General features: G+C 42.4%; 1 protein-coding gene across 5 annotated transcripts in view; it reads left to right on the forward strand.

The window, feature by feature from the left end:
• GSPT1 (G1 to S phase transition 1) overlaps positions 1-21,672 on the forward strand; it is a 38,101-nt gene that overhangs the window by 10,111 nt on the left and 6,318 nt on the right. For 4 of the 5 annotated variants that reach the window (XM_035130477.2, XM_060282808.1, XM_060282809.1 and 1 more), the window contains exons 2-10: positions 9,829-9,876; positions 10,043-10,084; positions 11,841-12,068; positions 14,408-14,441; positions 15,414-15,491; positions 16,196-16,376; positions 17,075-17,229; positions 18,947-19,087; positions 20,211-20,304. In XM_035130477.2, coding sequence (XP_034986368.1) covers positions 10,063-10,084; positions 11,841-12,068; positions 14,408-14,441; positions 15,414-15,491; positions 16,196-16,376; positions 17,075-17,229; positions 18,947-19,087; positions 20,211-20,304 — 933 coding nt within the window. In that variant the 5' untranslated portion in view covers positions 9,829-9,876; positions 10,043-10,062. The remainder of the gene's footprint in view (positions 1-9,828; positions 9,877-10,042; positions 10,085-11,840; positions 12,069-14,407; positions 14,442-15,413; positions 15,492-16,195; positions 16,377-17,074; positions 17,230-18,946; positions 19,088-20,210; positions 20,305-21,672) is intronic. The other variant, XM_035130475.2, reaches the window with a different exon arrangement.

Raw genomic sequence — 21,672 nt, forward strand, 5'->3', positions numbered from 1 at the left:
AGGGCCGAGGTTGAGGAAGCCTGAGCTAGATGAAGACTAAAATACTCAATCCAGACAAGACAGATGTTCATCTCCCCAGGTTAGTGGTGGCCAACTTGTTCTGAAGGGGGTTGCAGTCACCAGGTTTCAATCTGAGGGTGCTCATTGATGTATCTTTCCCGCTGGAGGCACCTGTAGCATGTGTCATGCAGAGTGCCTTTTACCGCCTTGGGTACGTCTGCAGACTATTACCCTAACCTGGAAAGAGACAACCTTGATTCAGTTACACATTTCATGCCAACTTCCCATTTAGACTACTGTGTGTAAGGCTGCTAAGCAAAGAGAAAGATTGAGTGGAGGACTACTTTCTTTCGTCCGGCAACCCTTTTCACACAAAGCCCTCCACTGCATCTTAAATCTGACGAGGAAGAAGCGCCTCAGCTGCTCCAAATTTGGAAGTAGGTGGTGCTTCCATTTTTAGATGGAAAGCACTTGCTTTGTAGGTTAGGATTGAGGTTGAAGGCATGCTGGGTCTGCCCATTCTTGCATAGATTAGGGTTGTGTTTTACAGGAATTGATTTCTGCCATCAGTCTTGCTGTGCTGCAGAAGCAGTCTGGGATGCCCACATGGTGTTGTGAGATCAGAACTGCTCTTGACACAAAATAACTGGTGATTCATCTTGGGCCTGTTCATGGGACTATCATCCTACCTTGCTTGCATTCTTGTCTTTGAACACGAAGGCCGAATGTAGCGAGGAGATAGCATAGTTACTGCTCAACAAGTACTGCTGTCTTTGGGCAGTTAAATATTTAATGTTCTTTCCTTGTCTTCTCCCAGACCTTATTGCAGAGTTCACTTTAATTATTGCTTATTATTTGCTTCGCTAAATGTTCACAGGGAAAACAAAAGGGCTGTGTCAGTCAGCAGTAGGCAATGTAATTCATTTAATGATTAATACCTTGGCTCATGAAGTACCTTTTTTATTGATATTGTTAGAAACAAAGAGAAAGCATTTTGCAAGCTTCTAAAATGCATGTTTCACCAGTATTCTTCAAAATGGTTTCTTAACATTTCTGTATACATTAGACTTCATTTGAACCCAATTATGTGTTAGATGTCAGAGCTTGTTTCACTGTCCAAAGTAGTTCCTTTCACTAAATCATGCCAGCTAGGCCACAAACATCCGAGTTTCTTTTGGTAGAAGGGTGTGGTAAAAATCTAATTATTATAATAGTTGTGATAGGGAGCAGGCTTTCTGGTCTGAGGGTGTGGACATCAGACAACTGTGGAATGCAGTCTGCCATTTTTTGTATTCGGCATTAAGAGAAGCACACCTGTAACATTGGAAAGTTTATTTGGAAATAATTATAATATTTATATCCCACCCATGTGGCCTAATGTTTTATTACAGGGCTTCTTGAAAATATCCCATGATTGGACTGTCCATGCATTGTTGCTATAGAAAAATAAAACAATTACACTTTGAGGGTTTCCTTTTGAGACATTCACTGCTTTGTTTACTCTACAACCACACAGGTAATAATGTCTCTTGGTGCTCTTTGAACTGCTCAGGAACCAATCTGGAATGTCCAGTTCTCCCTTTTGAAGAAGTCACTGCCCTGCATTATTTTCCACAGTCTTTTTTATGAAGAATAATAAATAAATGAAGTGTGGTAAATCAGGAGGCACAGGTGACATCTAAAGTAGTATAGTCAGCTCACAACTTAAGTGTATTTAACTTGTGCGACTTTTAGCTTTATGCACTTGGCTGAAAAAATGAAAAGGGAGGCAGGTATCCAGGAGGGGGGGGGATATCAGCAATCCCACCTGCCATTGCACTCACCTTTGGAGATTATGCTTTGACTGCATGCGATTTTGTCTTCATGTACCAACTCCAGAATGTAACTCCTGCGTAAGTTGAGAGACGACTATAGTTAAGCAGTCTTAATTCAAAATCTCTACCTTGGGATACAAGTTTCAGTGTAAGGGCATTGCTGTTGGTGGTGGCATCTGTCTATCTCAAGGAACAATGGTGTGCGTTTCCAGGGGTGAAGTGCTGCGTCAGCAGCACCAAAGTGACCTTCCCAGGATGCAAGCCTGGGCAGTGTGTATGGAGGTCCTGGGCTGCCCAGACATCAAGACACATCGCTGGTGTGGTCCAAAGGAAAGGAAAGCAAAACATTTGGCGACAGTTTGACTTCAGGAGTTTCTGAAAGGAGGCATACAAGGTGCCATCCAACCATCTTAGGGACTCCACTCCAAATTTGTGTAGGGTTTACTCTATAGCCTTTTCTTCTCCCAAATATATCCCACAAGGCAGTGGAGGTTTAGGGTCAGAGTTTTTGTTCTCCTAGATGGGCTACCTTACCAGGTTGGCGAGCCCCATCTGCCCCTCACTTTCCTCTACAGCACTAGCAGAAACTGCCTTCATATGTGCAAGCCCATCGTTATAGACACGCGATTCAGTTTTTCAGAACCACATATTTTTGATTATGTAATAGTTGGGATGATGTACAAAGTTCCTGTTTTTGTTTATCCTTGTTGAATATGTAGTGTCTGTCCGGTGTTGCCAACTGCACATAACAAAATGGATTTCTCACTCACCCATTACTGTTGCTACTAAAACATGTTTTAATTTAGGACAGTTATTGTGCCTGTATAAGGATTCCCCCCCCCCAATGGTTCCATATGTGCCTTGGCGATAACGATGTTGCTTCCATTTAAATAATTTTGCTGTAATTTGTTTTGTAGCTTCCCTGGATAGCTTTACCAGATAAGGCAGTGTTTGTTGCTGAACACCCTGTGAGCTTTTTTCTCTGTGCTATCAATGTGTGTGATTATTCATAGAGTATAAGAGGATAGGTGCTTGCTCCGAGGGGCTTACACAACCTCTAATTCAGCACAGAGAATACAAGGGAAGGAGAGAGGAGGAGGAGGAAGAAGAGGAATGTGTGTGTATTTCAGTTACATGTACGGTATGTAGGCTTGGTTACAGTACAGGGTGATGACAAAATTTGTTTCTTTATTATGAGAAGAGAAACCACATGTGCATCTTTACCTGAAAAGCTACTAGTGCACATTTGTGTTTTTATCTGTTAGTTTATTATGTTTGTTAGTAGTTGATTTAGAATTTCTGATGTCCCAAATTCCCAAAGCAGGTAACCATATAATGCACTGATAGTCTGAAATGGGGGGAAATGAGTTGCCTTGCCAGATTGCAGGGAGCTGATACTCACTTGCCTCAGGCAGGCAACTAAGCAAGTAGTTGTTTACAAGCCTAATAAGGTGTTGTCCAAAAACCGTACGGTACCAAAGTTTGCCCTTTTAAAAAGATGGAGAAGTCCAGCAAGTTTGGCTTTCTGTTGCAGTCATCAAAGTTAAAGGAGGCTTTGTAACAGACACAACTTAAGTGTACAACCTGTTTAGGGAAGCTTTTAATGTTTAATAGATTATTGTATTGTATTTTTCTGTTGGAAGCTGCCCAGAGTGGCTGGGGAAACCCAGCCAGATGGGCAGGGTATAAATAATAATAATAATAATAATAATAATAATAATTAATAAATAAATAAATAAATAAATAAATAATAATAATAATAGTTGTTGTTGTTGTTATTATCATCATCATCATCTCCAGGGGAATATTTGGGGCAAAGAGTTTGCTAATATGTTATGTACACTTCTCTCCTCTCTCTCTCCCACACACACCCAATTATGGTAAAGTTTATTATTTATATTTTGCTCTTCCACAATGATTTGTGCCTAAAGTGGCTCACAATGCAAAAAAAAAATAAGAATGAACAATGCACATTAAAAAACCAGAATTCTTATGATGATAAAATAAACACACACAAACAAAAAGCACAAATCAAATGGCACAGCAGACAAAAAGTCCAGCACCAGACTGAAATCAAAATTTAAAAGACCTTGGAAAAATACCAAGGCTTCCATGTGGAGAAGAGATTTAAAGCAAATTAGGAATGGATGTGAGGGATATTGAACTTCCCCCAGAATTACTTAGTTTTCTTTCTCCTTGTGCAGCTTGGAGGAGGAAAGCATGGCCTAGGGCAGGGGTCAGCAAACTCTTTCAGCAGGGAGCCGGTCCACTGTCCCTCATACCTTGTGGGGGGCCAGACTATATTTTTTTGAGGGGGATGAATGATTTTCACCCGCCCACAAAGAGGCCTGAAGATGCTTCGCTTTACGTGTCTCGGTTGTCGTCCCAATAGCCGCAGTTGGGCTTCTCCAGCCAGCCAGGTGCCGGGACAGGGTAGGAGGCTGCGTTGGCCGGCGAAGACAAAAGCAGCAGCCCCAGCAGAGGAACCGCAGACAGAGATAGGGGAACCGGGGCTTCGCTGGAGCTTTTACCTACCACCTGCTGCTGCTGCTTACCAAGAGGCACTGCGCAAAAGAATACAGAGTCGTCCGCCAACCCACAAGTGGCAGCCATGGCCACCGCAACGACCCATCTGAACGCCATGGGAGGAATGAAGGAGGGAGCCAGGCAGGCAGGCGCCAAGGAAGAAAGCGTGCGAGGAAGCAGCGGGGAAAAGGGGCGCGGAGAAGGAAGGAAGGGCGGACTGAGGGCGAGGGAGGAGGAGCAGAAGGAAAATGCAGGAGCAGCTGGCGTCACACACACCCTTCACAGCGCCGCCCTGCTGAAGCGGGCAGGCAGGCGAGCCGACTCTCGATGGCGCCCAGCATGGGACAAGATTGCTCGTCCCTGAGGAGAAAAGTCCCTGAGGGGAAAAAGGATGCACGCGCTGGCGATCCATGCGGCGATTCCCATACTGTCCGCGGGCCGGATCTAGAAGGCAATTGGGTCTGATCTGGCCCACGGGCCTTAGTTTGCCAACCCATAGCCTAGGGCAGGGGTCAGCAAACTTTTTCAGCAGGGGGGCGGTCCACTGTCCCTCAGACCTTGTGGGGGGCCAGACTATATTTTGAAAAATAATATGAACGAATTCCTATGCCCCACAAATAACCCAGAGGTGCGTTTTAAATAAAAGGGCACATTCTACTCATGTAAAAACACCAGGCAGGCCCCACAAATAACCCAAAGATGAATTTTAAATAAAAGGACACATTCTACTCATATAAAAACATGCTGATTCCCGGACCGTTCACGGGCCGGATTTAGAAGGTGATTGGCCCGCATCCGGCCCCCAGGCCTTAGTTTGGGGACCCCTGGCCTTGGGGGAAGGATTCAGTTCTGCTAACCACATGTACCTTAAATCTCCCACACACACACACCTCACACACTTTTCATGAATTCAGCATGATGCAAGTTGGGTCATGTGGGTACCACAACTACTTCTCTGACTTACTTGGTAAGAATTTAAGCAAGGAGGAAAGCCTTTCCAAAAAGTTAGAAATGTGGGAAACAATGGGTTTGCCTGCCTTAGAAATTTAATGTTATTTTAAAAGAATTTGAGAGCTTTTCAAGGATTCTTGTAAGGATTGTGTTTATTCTAATGCTGGGTCTCCATAAAAGAAGAAAGTTTTAAAATAACCTTGATGGAGTGGGAAGCTCAACCCAAACCAACATGAAATTCAGCAGAGACAAGTGCAGCAGTTCTGCATTTTGGGGCATGGGTAGAAATCAAATGCACAGCTATAGGATTCATGATAACGTGATTTGGCAATAGTACAGGTGAAAAAGGTTTTGGATTTGTAGTTAATCACTGAACATGAGTCAGCAGTGTGAGTTGGCTGCAAAAAGGCTTATGTAGTTTTGGTCTGCATTCATAAAACTACAGTTTTTATTTATTTTTTATCATGCAGTTGCTATTGGAAGGAGTACTTAAATCCTGAACTAGAAAGGATTAACTAGAACTAGATAAAATTAAATTCATTTAATTGAATTTATTATATTTCTATGCTGCTTTCCACACACACAAATCACAAAGCGGCTTACATACAATAAATAATTATAACATAGTAGAGCATCGCAGTTAGAGCATAAATCATATAGAATAATTAACAAATCATCAGTAAAACAACCACCTTCTATAAAACACTATTAACAAAACAACAACAAAAATAAGCTAAGCAGCACAACCAGAACAAGTATATAAGATTCAGAAAGCATTACTGCACTCATAATTCACAAAACAATATTAACATTTGCAATCTTACAACCAAAACCAAATGAAGCACTGTTGAATTCACACACTCTCTCTCCCCACCCAATGACTCATAATCATCTACTCAGTTCATCAAAAGACACATACACATAATGCCTATGGCAGCAGCTATCTTCTGAAGGCTCCTAGGGCCCCAAGGGTCAGGCAGGTGGAAAAAGCCGTTGCCTGATGGCCAGCACAATGTCTCATTCCCCTCACAGTTCTTCCTTATGAAGGCTGGAAGGTGGGGCAAGGCAAGTGGAAAAAGCCACTGCCTGTTGGTCGGTGCAAAGTCTCATTCCCCTTATCATAAGCTCAAAGTAAGATTTTGACCTCTACTCTAGTTTAATTTTCCTGTTTTCCAGGGTTGTTGTTTTTTTTTAAAAAAAATGATAAATATTTACAGTAATTTACAGTAATTGCATAAGAAGAGAAGATTCCATGTTTATAAGTATAGGCCTGCATCCAAAGTTTTGCATGCACAACAAGCGCAGTTCTTGAGCAGCACCGGTGTGCCATGTGGTAAACCACTCTTGAAAACGAGGGGACTCTCAAAAACATGGGCACCTGCTCTTTAAAGGAAACGTTAAATCCCACTGGGCATGTTCAGCCACTTCAGTGTGACTTAAAGTAGTTCCCTGGGTCCCTAACATATTTTTTGGATTAGTAATTCACTGACACTTTTGCAAATGATAGAGGATTCTAACATTTCTGTGATGGCTCAGTTTTCATTCCTAGTGAATGTAATGTAGCATTAACCCCTTGCCTTCTCTCCAGTCTTACTGTAAGGCCGTGGTTCTCATGGCCACATACTGCTCTTGAAGCAAAAGAGAGACACAAATTGAAAAGCCAGCTGGTTTTTCTTTCTTACTGCTTTCTCCTATCTGTGGATGGTTAGACCTGCAGAGACTTGCAAAGAATGAGGGAGGAAATGACAAACGGATTCCCTAAATGTCAAGCCCATAGATGGCCAGGGCTTTCCCCAAAGAATCCTGGGAAGTGTAGAGTTGTTGGGAGACTCCTATTTCCTTCACAGAGCTGCAGTTTTCAGAGATTCAACAGCAGTCCTTTTTCTCAGAGAAGTCTGAGAACTATAGCTCTGAGAGGGGACTAGGGGCTTCCTATCAACTCTAAGCGCCCTTGATAAACTGCACTTCCCAGGATTCTTTAGAGGGAGCCATGACTGTTCAAGTGGTACAATACCGTTTTGACCATGTAGTGTAGATGGGGCCTAGGATTATGTTCCCCAGCAGCAACAATTTGGATGCTTCTTTGTGTTCTTGATAAGGGGGTGGGTGTCATGACTTCCCCCTTTTGTTACCAGCATCCGATCCTCAAGAGGTGAGCATTCCTCCATCCCCCATATAATTGGCTCCATGAAATTGCAAAGCAGGAGGAGTTGAGTCTCTGGAGGAATCCTGCCCTCTCCTCTGTTCTAAATGTGGGCCTGCTGATCATTATTTTGTTGTAGCCCACCATGTTAAGACTTGCCGGCTAAATTGTTTAAACCTTTGGACAGTGATGTGGGGTGGGCAAATTTCCAAGGATTTATTATCACTGTTGGGGGGGGATCAATTTCACAAGTATATTAGCAATATTGAAGGATATTAGGCAAGCCTGATATTTTCATAGCTGTAATGAATGTTTTTCAGGTGATTGCCCCTATGCAAATCAGCGAATTGCATATAGTTCTTTGTGTTGCTGAAATTTATTGTGCCAATGGTTTTCAGTACTTTTGTTTGTTTTTCTTAAACAATTATTAGGGATTAAACAAAATGAGGGCAGTACATGATAATGTATTTAGGTTTTTAAAAGTACATATTCCAATTCGGTTCTCCTTAATAGTATCTTTAAGGCACATTAGGTGTGCCTTAATTTGCTTCCCTACAACTCCCATCATCCATCCCTAGCTAGCAGGACCAGTGGTCAGCAATGATGGGAATTGGAGTCCAAAAACAGCTGGAGACCCAAGTTTGGGAAACCCTACTCTAGGGCATTAGAAAGAGTTTTTAAAAACCCACTGCACATTACTATAATTTATATCAAGATTTTATTTCCAGAATTTTTTCCAGTGCAGAATTTTCCAGAAAACCCACATCACTACCCTTGGAGGATATGTCATTAGTGCCAGCCGCTCCCCGCACAACTGTACACTCTGTCCAGTGTCATCTAGCATTTCTAATTACTGCCCTGAAGAGGGTATTGCTTGTTGCCTTTGTATCTTCTGTGTTCTGCTCTGCCTGACCTGCATTCACCCTTCGTGCCTATAATATTGGCCTTCTGCCAGCATGGCCTGCTTTGCTCTATTCTTTTGGAGCCTGCAGCGCAAGCAGAACCAAAGGAAAGTGGCTGAGAGTCTGGTTCCTGTAGTAGTGTGAGCAGACAGTACGTTTACTTTACAAATCCACTGGTGTGCTGTAAGCCAGCATTCTGAATTATTGCCAAATGCACACATCTAATTCCCACCCTACACCAAAAGAGAGAGTCGTTATTTTAAATGTGAAAAGTAAGTGAGTACCAAATATAACCAGATTTTGCCGGGCATTATGGCTTATGGATAGGGACGCAGGTGGTGCTGTGGGTGAGCTCCCGTTGCTCAGTCCCTACTCCTGCCAACCTAGCAGTTCGAAAGCATGCAGTGCAAGTAGATAAATAGGTACCGCTCCGGCGGGAAGGTAAACAGCGTTTCTGTGCGCTGCTCTTGTTTCACCAGAAGCAGTTTAGTCATGCTGGGCACATGACCCGGAAAAATGTCTGCGGACAAACATCGGCTCCCTCGGCCTGTAAAGCGAGATGAGCGCCACAGCCCCAGAGTCGTTCGTTACTGGACTTAATTGTCAGGAGTCCCTTTACCTTTACCTATGGCTTATGGAAATTTGCTCCCCGAGTTTGGTGCTTTTGTCCATTTTTGTATTTTCCTTTTCTCTGTTTGCTGTGTTGGCACTTACCGTACTCCTAACCGCTGTGGTGCTTCGAAGTTCAACATGTTTGTAAAGTACTTTGATTTTGCTTACAACATGGCCATTAGAATCACAACCTCTGGAGTCTGATTCATTTGATGATACAGGCAAATAGATAGCTTTTTGTGTGCCACAAAGTGGCAAATTTTAAAAGGGCACTTTTAGCATTGCAACAGTAAGCCATGTTTTAGGATTACGTGAATGAGCAGCAGTGAACCTTGGTCTTGGACCCTCACCCAAGCATGTTCAGAAGGTTTTTTAAATTGACCAGAACTCCACATTATATCATGATTTATTAGTTTAATCTATGGCTTGTTTGAGCAAGCCAAGGTCAAGCCATTGCTTATGATCCTGGCTTACTAGCAAACCTCTGGCTAAGCCTGAGTTCCCTGATTTGAGTGTTACAGGGAACTTTAGTTCATTTAAAAGTGGTTGCTTTTGATGTCCTTGTGGCATTGCTGGAAGGGGGGGGGGAGCACACAATTTCAAGACTTTCTGCTGCTTTAAACAATGGGTTAGCATCGCATGCAAAACAGGACAAAGCGTCCCAAAAACCTCACCAAACAGATACCGGTACTTGTGCATGTCTCAACACTTGCGGTTTTAAGGAGTTCAGGGAATAGGAAGGGGGCAAACAGTAGGGTGAAAAGCCTAGAACCGTTTCCTTGTTTCTACTTAGATTTGCTGGGTGTTCTGGTTCTTGAGCTTTTATTGAAGGCAGTTATCTCTGTATTTATATCAATGCTGAATCTCTTGTTTGTTTAAGGGGCATCAGCAGAATCTTCACAAGAAGAACAGCCATCACCTTGTGAAGGTAATTTGCATGTGTTTGCTGAAAAATCTAAAGTGGATCTAATTATGTGTTTTAGGATACATTGTTAAACTTTTGCTAACATGTTGTGTTCTAAACACATGTTAACCATGGCATCTTGAGTTAATGTCACATATTTAACATTCTGTATTTGATTCTCTATCAACAGGGTCAAATGCTGCAGTCAGTATGGAAATCTCAGAACCAGTTGGTAAGTGCAGTTATGTACTACAGCTAGAAGTGCTGTTTATATCACTTGACTTGTTTAATTGCAGATATTGCTAATTGAGTATCTGCTGTTTTATTGTGACAGAACATAGTGTAGCCCCTTTGTACCTGTACTTGAAAATCTTTCAAGCCAGTGGGCAGAAGGTAGATATGAACATCTACTAAAAGGTCTGGATGATTTGAAGTTGGTGTGCAAAGGTTTCTGAGTACCAGTTGTTAAATGATAGTATTGAGAAGGGCTTCTTCCACTTTAAACTGAAGAGAGGGAATGGGACTGAATTTTGTGTAAAATGACTGTGATCTCATACGGAAAACAAACTCCTTCTGGGATCAGCATGTGCTCAACCATTTTCCTTAATTCTAAGTGAATGGTATCTAATGTTTTCATTCTGCAAACAGAAGACGCTTCCATTCACACAATAACCCCTTCCACGAAGCAAGAACTTTGAATACCACCAAGTGTGTTGTACACTCCCTCAAACCCCCCTTTTGTCCCTGTCTCAGTTGAAGGATGAGGAACCTCTGGCACACAAGCTAATCTATGTCTTCCAGAGTGTCTAATTTGGCCCATGAGGCCATTCTAATAAAGCCTTACCTACCTACCAAACAGCTGCTGTTGATCCAATGCCAGCTAGTGGGCAGGGCAGGGGGTTGGTTCTTCACTGACTGTGCACACCAATTCCACTGCTGTGAAAGAGTGTGCATATCCAAACTCTGAGCCAGATTTAACTCTGCTCATCAGCTGGTAAACAGAAGTTAAACCCTGCTCAATTTGACTGTGCACATGCAGCCAAAGTTCAGTGCGGGGCTGTTTGCAAAAGCTGATGAGTTTTCAAACAGTGCAGAGCCCTTTGTTTTGCAAGCAGTCCCAAGCTGCTCTTTAAAACGTCAAAAACCAAAGATTTAAAGAGCAACACAGGACTGTTTCCAAAAGGGTTTTCATCCAGTCTCTTGCTGCACTTTGAAGTCCCAACAGTGAAGATTTTAAAGCATAGTGTCACCTGGTAGATTTCAAATGCCTGAAATTTGCCTACCTGTATTCTTCCCACTTATGTTGTAGAATCCCCAGTAAGAGTATATTGATGTCATGCTTCAAATTCTCAAATAGTCTCATACTTTAGATAGACTGACCAGTTTTCATGGACAGATTTAGCTCAGTAGGTAGAACATGAGGCTCTTGATCTCAGAGTTGTAAATTTGAGTCTCATGCTGGGCAAGACCCCTGCATTGCATGGGGTGGACTAGATGACCCTCGTGCTCCCTTCCATTTCTGTGATTCTATTTGAAGCACTCTGAACGTGAGGAAGGAAGAGAGCAAGTGTTCAGTCATCCTCATAAACTGTCTGAGTACTACTACTACTACTACTACTACTACAACAACATTAATAAACAGGTGTACAAAAACTATAATCTCTTCAAAAACTGTAAAATCTTGACATGTTTTGTTTGTGTTCTGCAACTGAAAATGCTGTTGTGTTAAAATAGTCTGCTGATACCTATGAATTGTAGCATGCTTTGAAAATGACTTGTAATATCCAGTTTAGAACAAAGCTTTTGGATAATGAAGCCTCAGCCAACAGAACAAGATCAGAAAAGATGGAACTTGCAGCCGTAGAACTTTTAGCTGCTTAGATGTAACATACCTGCCTTTGAAGTACCACTTAACCTTTTGTTTTCTCTTAAAAGAAAGCAGATGAAAATTTTCCATTTGTTCAGATAAACTCTTTGTTAAATTCCAGTAGAAAACGGAGAAACAGAAATGTCCCCTGAAGAATCATGGGATCACAAAGAAGAAGCTATTGAACCTGAGTTAGCAAGTGGACCTTCTGGAGATGCAGGACCTACCGAGGAAGGCACCCCGGAAATGATGGAGGAGGAAGAGGAGCTACCAATACCTAAATCTCTGATAGCACCACCAGGTGCTCCCAAAAAAGAACATGTAAACGTAGTATTCATTGGACATGTAGGTAAGTTGCTGATAAGCACAGGAAGGGTGGGTGCATAATATGTTTTTTAAACCTGATTTTATTACTGGGACCATCTTTAATGTTTTCAGAGTATACCTTTTTAGATCCTAATGTTGGACTCTATATAAAATTACAGGTTTGCCTTTCATATAGATTGGCAAAAGTTTAAAGAATATGGTAGGTTTGCTAGCCACAGTGCAGGCTTAGGCATGTCTTCTTTGAAGTTCAGTGGGACTTGGTCCCAGAGGATTGTATAGGATGGCAAAGTAATAATTATTCTCCTCGGAAGAGTTCATAATAGCTTGCATAGTCAACCCTTCCTTTGTTCCATGTCTCACCAAAACAAATAGGTGCAGCAGAGAGTTACTCATTCATGATTACTGCTGAGTAGGCATCTGAAGCATAGGAAGCTGTCATAATCTAGATCACACTATTTGTCTGCCTAGCTCAGTATTATCTTCTTTGACTGGAAGCAGCTCTCTAGAGCAGGGGTTGGCAACCTAAAGCCCATGGGGGTTGTTACTGGCCGATGGACCCCCGCCAGCTGCTTGGTCGGCTCCTGTGCACCGTGCTAAACCAGCGTGTAGCAGAGCGTGGACCACCTTCCGTGACGCTTGCCAGCTTCCCATTCCAGGAAGGAGCACTGGAAATAGCATTTGTGCATGCTTGCACGTGCGCAGTCTGGCCCACTGTGGCGTCTGCAGGACCGTGAACCGGCCCAAGCCACAAAAACTTTGCCAACCCCTGCTCTAGAGTCTCAGACAGCAGTGTTTTCAGTGCTTGCTACTGAATCCTTTCAAGCGGGTGTGTCAGGGTAGGTCCAGTGGTACCTGCTATGCAGGAATACCTCTAGAACAGGTGTAGGGAACCATTGGCCTTCCGGATGTTGTTGAATTACAACTCCCATCATCTCTGGCCACTGGCCATGCTTGCTGAGGCTGATGGGAGTTGTAGTTCAGCAACACCAAGGACCAAAGTTTTCCTGTGCTTGCTCTAGCATATGCATTGCCTGTAAATTAAATGACTTGGTTGCAGTTATGCATAAAGCTGATAAACCTGAAATTAAAATGTTTGGTTAACGCATAATGCAGCAGGGAGGGGAGAGGAACTGCTCATTAGAATTCCTGCTTGCTCATATGATGTGGTGTCTGGGCTCTTTCTACTTAATAATAAGTCTCCTTGCAGGGAGAGTAAAATAAATAAAATGCCTGTTAAGGACACTGACATCTAGAACTAATGCTGTGGATAGAAAAGGGCGTGATTTTCTTCACATCCTTCCAAAATCATTTGCACACTTGGAGTGCCTTCATATATTCATTACATCCTCCTTTACTGAACAACTTAACTCTCAAACTGCCCAGTTAAACTCCATTACAGTGGTGCCTCGCTAGACGAATTTAATTCGTTCCACGGGTCAATTCGTATAATGAAAAATTCGTCTAGCGAATCCCATAGGAAATTTTATTTACTTATTTATTTTGCCCATAGGAATGCATTAATTGAATTTCAATGCATTCCTATGGGAAACCGCCGAGGCAACCTCTGCTAGAAAAATCTATTCATTAAGCGAAAAATTCATCTTACAGGGCATTCGTCTAGCGAGGCACCACTGTATTAGATCCATTCATTTTGTTGCTAATTCATTTTATGAAGCAATGTGTCAGGGGGTCTCCTTACAGAGAGCCCCCACCCATCATTTTCACCAGCTCGTCACCCAGCGTCAGCATGAGCAGCGAGTCAGAGGAGAGGAATGAGGAAGTGAGCAGAGTGGAGAGAGTGTTCTCGTATGCTACAGAGCCATTACACCACTCTGAGGGAGAGCTAGGGGAGGGGGAGCTGAGACAGCCATCGGACACAGGCCGTCTGTTTCCCCCGACGCCTGAATTGAGGCGTGCCAGCACCTGTAGGGCAAGAGGGCTGCGTTTTGGGGTCCCCAGGCTCTTATGCTGGGCGAAGACCAGGAAGAAGCCATTGCGAGGTTTTGTTACGGACTGAGCAGTCATGTTTCCCGATACTCTTGCACTGTAAATAGCATGCACAATAAAAAACTGAAAGAAAGGATGGAGTGGAGCATCTTTACTCTTGAGTAGTTGCAACCCTCTCTGACACAATGCATTTTTAGAAAAGGAAAATGTATCACAATGGAAGATTTTTCTTAGCATTTCCATGGACAAATTTTGACCCCGCATCATTGGTGATACTAATATGAAAGACAAAGAACATCATGATGGGGAAATCAAACACTTTAATGGAATGGGAGAAATAGCTTAGGTGTTTGGGGAAAGCTTACTTTGAAAATCCATTTTTCTTAAAAATTGCTCTCTACATTTTTTTGCTAGATGCTGGCAAATCAACAATTGGAGGACAAATAATGTAAGCAGCTTAATTTATCTTTGAAACGTTTGTGCTTGATTGCTTTTGTTGACGTAGACTTACCTGTAACGCAGCATTACAGTGGTACCTTGGGTTACAGACGCTTCAGGTTACAGACGCTTCAGGTTACAGACTCCGCTAACCCAGAAATAGTACATTGGGTTTAGAACTTTGCTTCAGGATGAGAACTGAAATTGGGCGGCGGCAGCACAGCGGGAGCGGGAGGCCTCATTAGCTAAAGTGGTACCTCAGGTTAAGAACAGTTTCAGGTTAAGAACAGACCTCCGGAACCAATTAAGTTCTTAACCCGAGGTACCACTGTCTGAATCTCTTCCCAATTGTTTTCTGTCTATTGTGAAGTAGCACTTCAAATTTGTTAGGTAATAAATGCCCATAGACATTTTTGTAACCTTTCCTGTAGTTCTACAGTTTAGACCAGGATGGTGAACATGAGGCCTTCCAGATGTTGTTGAATTCCAATTCCCATCAGCCCCAGCCAGCATGACCAATAGAATTGATGGGAGTTGGGAGTCCAGCAATATCTGGCGAGCCACAGGTTTCCCCAGTCCTGATATAGATTACAAAATTGTCATATGCCCATACTAAATGCTGTTTCTCAATGTAAATGCTTGATCAAAACCTGCTTCTCATGCAGCACTGTGGTCCAGGGTTTCCCAAACTTGGGTTTCCAGCTGTTATTGGACTATAACTCCCATTCCTATCTAGCAGAACCAATGATCCAGGGATGGTGGGAATTGTAGTCCCAAAACAGCTTGCCTTAACTATTTTCTGTTGATTAGCTATCTTTATATGTTGCTGTGTATGCCAATGAAGCAGTGGGTCGTATGGATGGGTTATTTACCTTTCTGATGGTTTATTTACCACCTCATTCTAGCTCCTTAAAAATAAAGCTGCTTTCTATAGGCAGCTTCTACATTGTAAACAACATACAAATCTATTTTTTCCTCCTAGGTACTTGACAGGCATGGTTGATAAAAGAACACTTGAAAAATATGAAAGAGAAGCTAAAGAAAAAAACAGAGAAACCTGGTATGACGCCACCTACATCTTATGATGAACATGCTTTAACCTACATGGATTGTTTTTTCCTCTCTCTTTGACAAGAAATAGATAAAGTTCCTGGAGAGCAGGTTCTGACTTAGGAGAATACCAGCTTAGGGGCTGAGTGAGGAGGAGCCCCTCTTACCTGTTTTAGTTGAACTGTGGTTTATAAGACGATGGGTTGCAGTCATTGTTAGTCCTACTCAGAGTAACTTTGCTGCATTTGCAGCTCTGAAGTGATGTCTCTAGGGCACAAGCCTGGGCAGTGTATATGGAGGTCCTGGGTTGCCCAGACAACAAGACTTCCCCTCTCAGCCTCACTGATGTGGTCCAAAGGAAAGGAAAGCAATACATCTGGCACCAGCTTGGCTGCAGGAGTTGCCTAAAGGAAGCGTACAAGATGCCATCTAGCTGCCATCCAGCTTCCTTAGGGACTCCACTCTGGATTTATGTAGGGGTTACTCCCTAACCTTTTCTTCTGAAGATAGCTAGCAAGGCAATGGGTTCACATTTTCTAGAAATACTCTCCTTTACTTCAGTTGCATGCTAGAACTCTGGGCTTTGAAAGCACACTCAGCTGCCTTGATCAGTTCTTGCGAGTTCCTGGGGATGTTCATATACATTTTTTGTCCCTATGTGGCTTTTGAGAACCATTGAGCTAGTGTGATCACTCTTTGCCCTCCCCCCTGTAGGTACCTCTCCTGGGCCTTGGACACAAACCAGGAAGAAAGAGACAAAGGTAAAACAGTGGAAGTGGGCCGTGCCTATTTTGAAACGGAGAAGAAACACTTCACAATTTTAGATGCTCCAGGGCATAAGAGCTTTGTCCCAAATATGATTGGTGGTGCTTCTCAAGCTGATCTAGCTGTGTTGGTAAGAAATCATTCAGTCCCTCTCTGGGTTAAGGATAAGTCATTGGCAGATGTTTAGCTGATGACCTATTACTGTTTTTTTACTGAAGTACGTTTCTTGCAGCTGTAGTGACCTGTTTCAGGGTCTCATTTTATTTCATTTTTTACTTTGTGTATGTATCAACTAAGGCAGGGATATGGAACCTTTTTCAGCCTGGGGTCACATGCCTGTGCAGGGGTGGGTGTAGAGGCAAAATTGAATGGAGCAACAAATTAAATTTTTACCTTGGTATAGTAGACAACTTTCTACACCTGTTTGCACACCCATCTTGATCCTCCATCTGGACAAGAAAGAACCTTTAGTAGAGTTCAAGGACACCTTCTAACCATTCAAAAACATTTGGGATGGAAAGCAGGGACAATGAATGGTGAGGCTTGTGGAAATTTTCAAGGGCCATATCAAGGCCTGGAGGGCCACATTTTGTCCCTGAACCTGAGGTTCCCCACCCCCGTTACTAAGGAATTAGTAGTTGTAAGATAATGGCGTTTTATATAAAAATCGTAGCCTTGAACAGTTGACTTAAAGGAGCAATCCTCAACATAGGTCACCTTGCAAGGCCTAAAATCTCTGTCAGTTCTTAATTCTAACTGGAGAAGAGCAAGGAATTGAGCTATAGCCTTATAATTCAAACATTGTTGATTTATCTCCCTTCCAACTAGGTTATCTCTGCAAGGAAAGGAGAGTTTGAAACTGGTTTTGAGAAAGGAGGACAAACGAGAGAGCATGCCATGTTAGCGAAAACTGCAGGCGTAAAACATTTAATAGTTCTTATTAATAAAATGGATGATCCAACTGTGAACTGGAGCAATGAAAGGTGGGTAGAACTCTTGTTAAATTCTTGTTTTGTTTTTACGTGTTTTATCTACTGTGTATGTTATCTTTTTGTATTAGAAATGGGATTGGTCTTCCCCAACCTAATATACCGTTGTCCTAAATTCTGGAAATCCAGGTGAAGTTGTTCCAGAGCTACAGGGAAGATTAAATGTTAACATTGGGGTGCAAGATCATTCCCATTACATGGCTGAAATGCATGCTGCAAAAGTACAGGACTCTTTTTCACACAAGCCCTGTTGACCCATAATTAACATCCCTGCATGTGGCTCTACCACCTTAGTATTCATGTGGCAGTCAGATCATCAAGCAGTCAGATCATCAAGCCCTCTTTTATATGCCCTCACAATAGTTAGTTACAATGGGGACAGCAAGGACTTCACTGGAACGGCCCCTAGAATTTGGAATAATCCCTCAAATTAGACATGATGAAGAGCCCATCTCTGGCTGTTTTCTATAGGAGCTTATTTCAGGAGGTCCGCTGATGCTCAAGGACATTTTCATGCTGTCATTTTTGCCTTCACAATAAGTTTAAATACTGTATATTTCCTTGAATATTGTAGAAAGGGCTATAATAGCGCATGGCACTCGTCACGGTCCTCCGTGCGCCAGTAGCGGTTTAGTCATGCTGGCCACATGACCTAGAAAGCTGTCTGTGGATGAGCGCCGCAACCCCATAGTCGCCTTTGCCTGGACTTAACCATCCAGGGGTCCTTTACCTTTACCTTTTACCTGAATAGCTCAGGGGTCCTGGATTTTGTTCCTGTCATCCCCTTTAAAGGTTCAGGTAGTGAGCAATGTGGGAAGACCCCTGTCTTTGTCTGAGAGACTGGGCATCTGCTGACACTGCTGAGCTAGTTGAATGAATAGTCTGACCTAGTATAAGTGAGCAATTGCTAATTCACATCTCCCCCTTACATACTAAGCCTGTGCTTTGCAAAGAACACTGCCAGATTCACCCATGTGCATTCTGACACAGTACAGTCTTGCAGGGGCTACCATAATGTCATTCTCCTCACTCCCACAAACCTCTAAACCTTGTTTATACAAGGACTATCCCTTATAGTAGAGGAGGGCAAAGATACATGTGAAATTTACAGTAGATTGGCAAGGATTTGTGGCTCCCAATTGCTTAACAATAGCAACAACAAAAAGGGACCTTTTGCCCCACTCCCCTTTCCATTAGCCCACTATAATGAAGAAAGGATAACCAGGAGTGGACTTTTGTATAAAAGAACTATGAGCTCAGTTCAGTTCTGGTGCTGAAAATGAATCCTAGAATCAGAATGTACATAGAGACACCCTGTTCTTTCATTTGGCATGTGTCTCTTCCATCTTGCTCTTGCTGGTAGATTTTCAGATTCTAATACAAAGCAGATCTAACAAGTCTGCCCACCCCTGCTCTCTATGGCCTCCCTTCTACATTGGTGCCTATGATTGTTGGCAGATAAACAGCTCCATCAAAGTTTCTGGATAAAGCCAGGTGGTTTTAGGGGTCTGCTATTTGGGAAGGATTTTCACTTGAACTTTTTTCAAGCTCAGATCCATCAAGAAAGCATTGCGAGGTGAAATGTAAAGAGAAACTGGCAGTATCACACAACTCCTTGCCCCCTTTGTCTCACCCCAGCACCTTTGGCATAGCTATTCCAAGACCATCCAAAGTCTGTTAAGGTTTTTCTTCTGTTGGGTGAAACTTTCAGGTATGAGGAATGTAAAGAGAAATTGGTGCCATTCTTGAAGAAAGTTGGCTTCAATCCAAAAAAAGATATTCACTTCATGCCCTGCTCTGGATTGACTGGAGCAAACCTCAAGGAACAATCGGACTTCTGTCCTTGGTATATGTATGTATCCTTATCTCTATTTTATTTTATTTTATGTAATGCCCTGTTTTTCTGTGGAGAGCTAGATCCAAATCAGCAAATGCAAAATGTCATAAAACCCTGTAAAATCATATTTAAGTAGTCTTAATAAAAATAGCTGTTACGGACCCACATAGCAGCAGAGAATCAAAACAGTTTCACACTTCAGTGCAGCCACCACCATTAACTGTAAAAGGCCTGCCTGAACAAGTGAGTTTCAAGCACCTGCCTAAACTACACAACTTTCCAAAGACATCTGAAGCCTGTCCTCTATCAGGAAGTTTTAAATGTTTGATATCTCACTGTGTTTTTATATTGTGGAGTGGCTGGCTGGCTGGGTTATTATTATATCATCATCATCATTGACAAGAGCAAACCTGACAGACCTGTTGGTGCCTGTCACAGCACACTTCCAATCTGGGTCAAGAGGAAACTTTCTGAAACAGGCAGCTTCAGCTTAAGCCCAGGTAGTCGTTCAGAGTATTGGGGAGAGCAGGTCCATGGGAAGATTGCCATTGGCCAACCTCTTAGTGATTGCCTAGAGCACTGAGGTGGAGAGACTGCTGCAGACAGTTTGTGAGCTGATACTTTTTTTGTGTGCTTGAAGAAAAGTGATCAGGCCAGTACTGATGTGAGCACAATTTGAGTGGCTGCTCAAATAGCTGCTCAAATATGATTATCTGCAGATTTGATCCTGGTTAAAACTTAAGCACTGCTAGTAGGTTGGTAGCTTTGAACTATTTTCGAAGCTACATTTTCAAATGAACCATTATCAAAGCTAGAGCACCTGTCTGTATTTTTTGTTGTCTCAGTTAAGATTGCAAGCAAGAACTCTTCTAACCTTTGTACAGTTCCTAGGAATCTTTAGATGTCTTTATGGTAATAGGGAAAATAACTTTATATCAGATTTGGTAGAATATATGCTTATACAGCGGCTTTAAAAGTTGGTAATTCATGAATGTGATGCAGGTATATTCATCTCATGAAGAATGTTACTGTATCAGAAGTTTACTGTCTCCAAGAACCACTATAGGTCAAAATCTCAAACAAGACAAAGACATACCATGGATTTGCATGGCATTATTTTCCCTCCTCTCTTTTTCAGTGGGCTACCGTTTATTCCATATCTGGATAACTTGCCAAATTTCAACAGACCGGTTGATGGACCAATCAGGCTGCCAATTGTTGATAAATATAAGGTACGCAAATAACAGCTACCTTGAAGATATGACACAATTGCTTTAGTTTCTCAGTTTCTCATTTATAGTTGGCTGTATCTCATGGCTGATCTCATGGCTGCTTCCTTCTTTCCCCAAAATATGTCAATCCAAAGCCTGCCATTGGACTAAAATGTGCAAAATACAATTTAATTGTTCTTCTATTATCTAGGTACCTTAACCTGTTTTGGTGACATATGACTGTTGGGAGTGTTAAGAACATAGGGCCACATTCAGCTAACTCATTGCACTAGCACGAAGTTTTCCACTAGCGTGATAGAACTTTCCCCATTTGCACCCCAGGCCCTCCTCAGATCTGGGGGAGACGCCCTAGTAGAATGTGCAGGGAGAGGACAGGGGAGATAATTTGCGCTCACTAAATGATCTCTCTAGCGCAGCATTGAATGTAACTCATAGTAATATTTCAGAACATTTCCTTGCAGTCAATGGAATTATTAAAACATGCAACCTATAGTTCTCAAGCTGAAGACTTTGTTATTCTGTGACTGAACTGTAGTGTGCATGCATGCACCCTTAATGTACTTTTCTGGTTCCATTTTCTGTAAATGTAATGTCACAGCAATATGTGTAATTTTCTCTCTGTGAAAAAAATGAGATAAACTGAAATGCATTTGTCACATTATTCAGCGAGCATTGAGTACTGAGCCCCATTCATTTGAATGAGAGAATTAAGCAGAATTTTAAACATTAAACTTTCCCCATTGGTATCTGTGGGACTAAAAGTGGCATAGCTTTGTCTTAAGTGCCTACTGAAAATTGGACGGTATCTCTGCCTGAGAGTTGCTTACACATGGAGTTGGATATAAAGATTTTCTTCCTCTGTCAAAGGGAGTCCCCCTTTAATGAGGGGCGGGAGCCTTTGGAATCCAATCCAGTGCATTTATCTGGCATCATAGTTGCAGGACTTTCATTAGTCTATGGTAGACTTGATAAATTCCACAGCTGAGTTGGTAATATGTCATGCTTGCCTGTTTAAATCCACCAGGTCCTGAAGGTCTCACAAAAATGAGTAACCCAGTTAAAATTCGGCTAACAACAGCTGAAATTTAGCATTCCTAAACCTCAGCCCCGAATAGATCTTTCTCCCCTCCCCCAAGTATTAAGTATTAAGATTTGTCTTTGCACCCTACCCTATCCTCAGAGCGTCTGTGTGGCGTCCTAACAAGGTGCAGTTGCTGGTCGTAAGGAGGTGCTCTCGTGTGATCTTAAATATAAGGGTGATGACATGTAGATGTGAGCATACAGTTAACTAATGGTTACTCCCAATATTTTACCCCTTGGGTTTAATTTATCTCCAGCAAAAGCTCCTTACCGCTTTGATTGAAATTC

The sequence above is a fragment of the Zootoca vivipara genome, chromosome 14 (assembly GCF_963506605.1).
Source record: "Zootoca vivipara chromosome 14, rZooViv1.1, whole genome shotgun sequence".
NCBI lineage: Eukaryota > Metazoa > Chordata > Lepidosauria > Squamata > Lacertidae > Zootoca > Zootoca vivipara.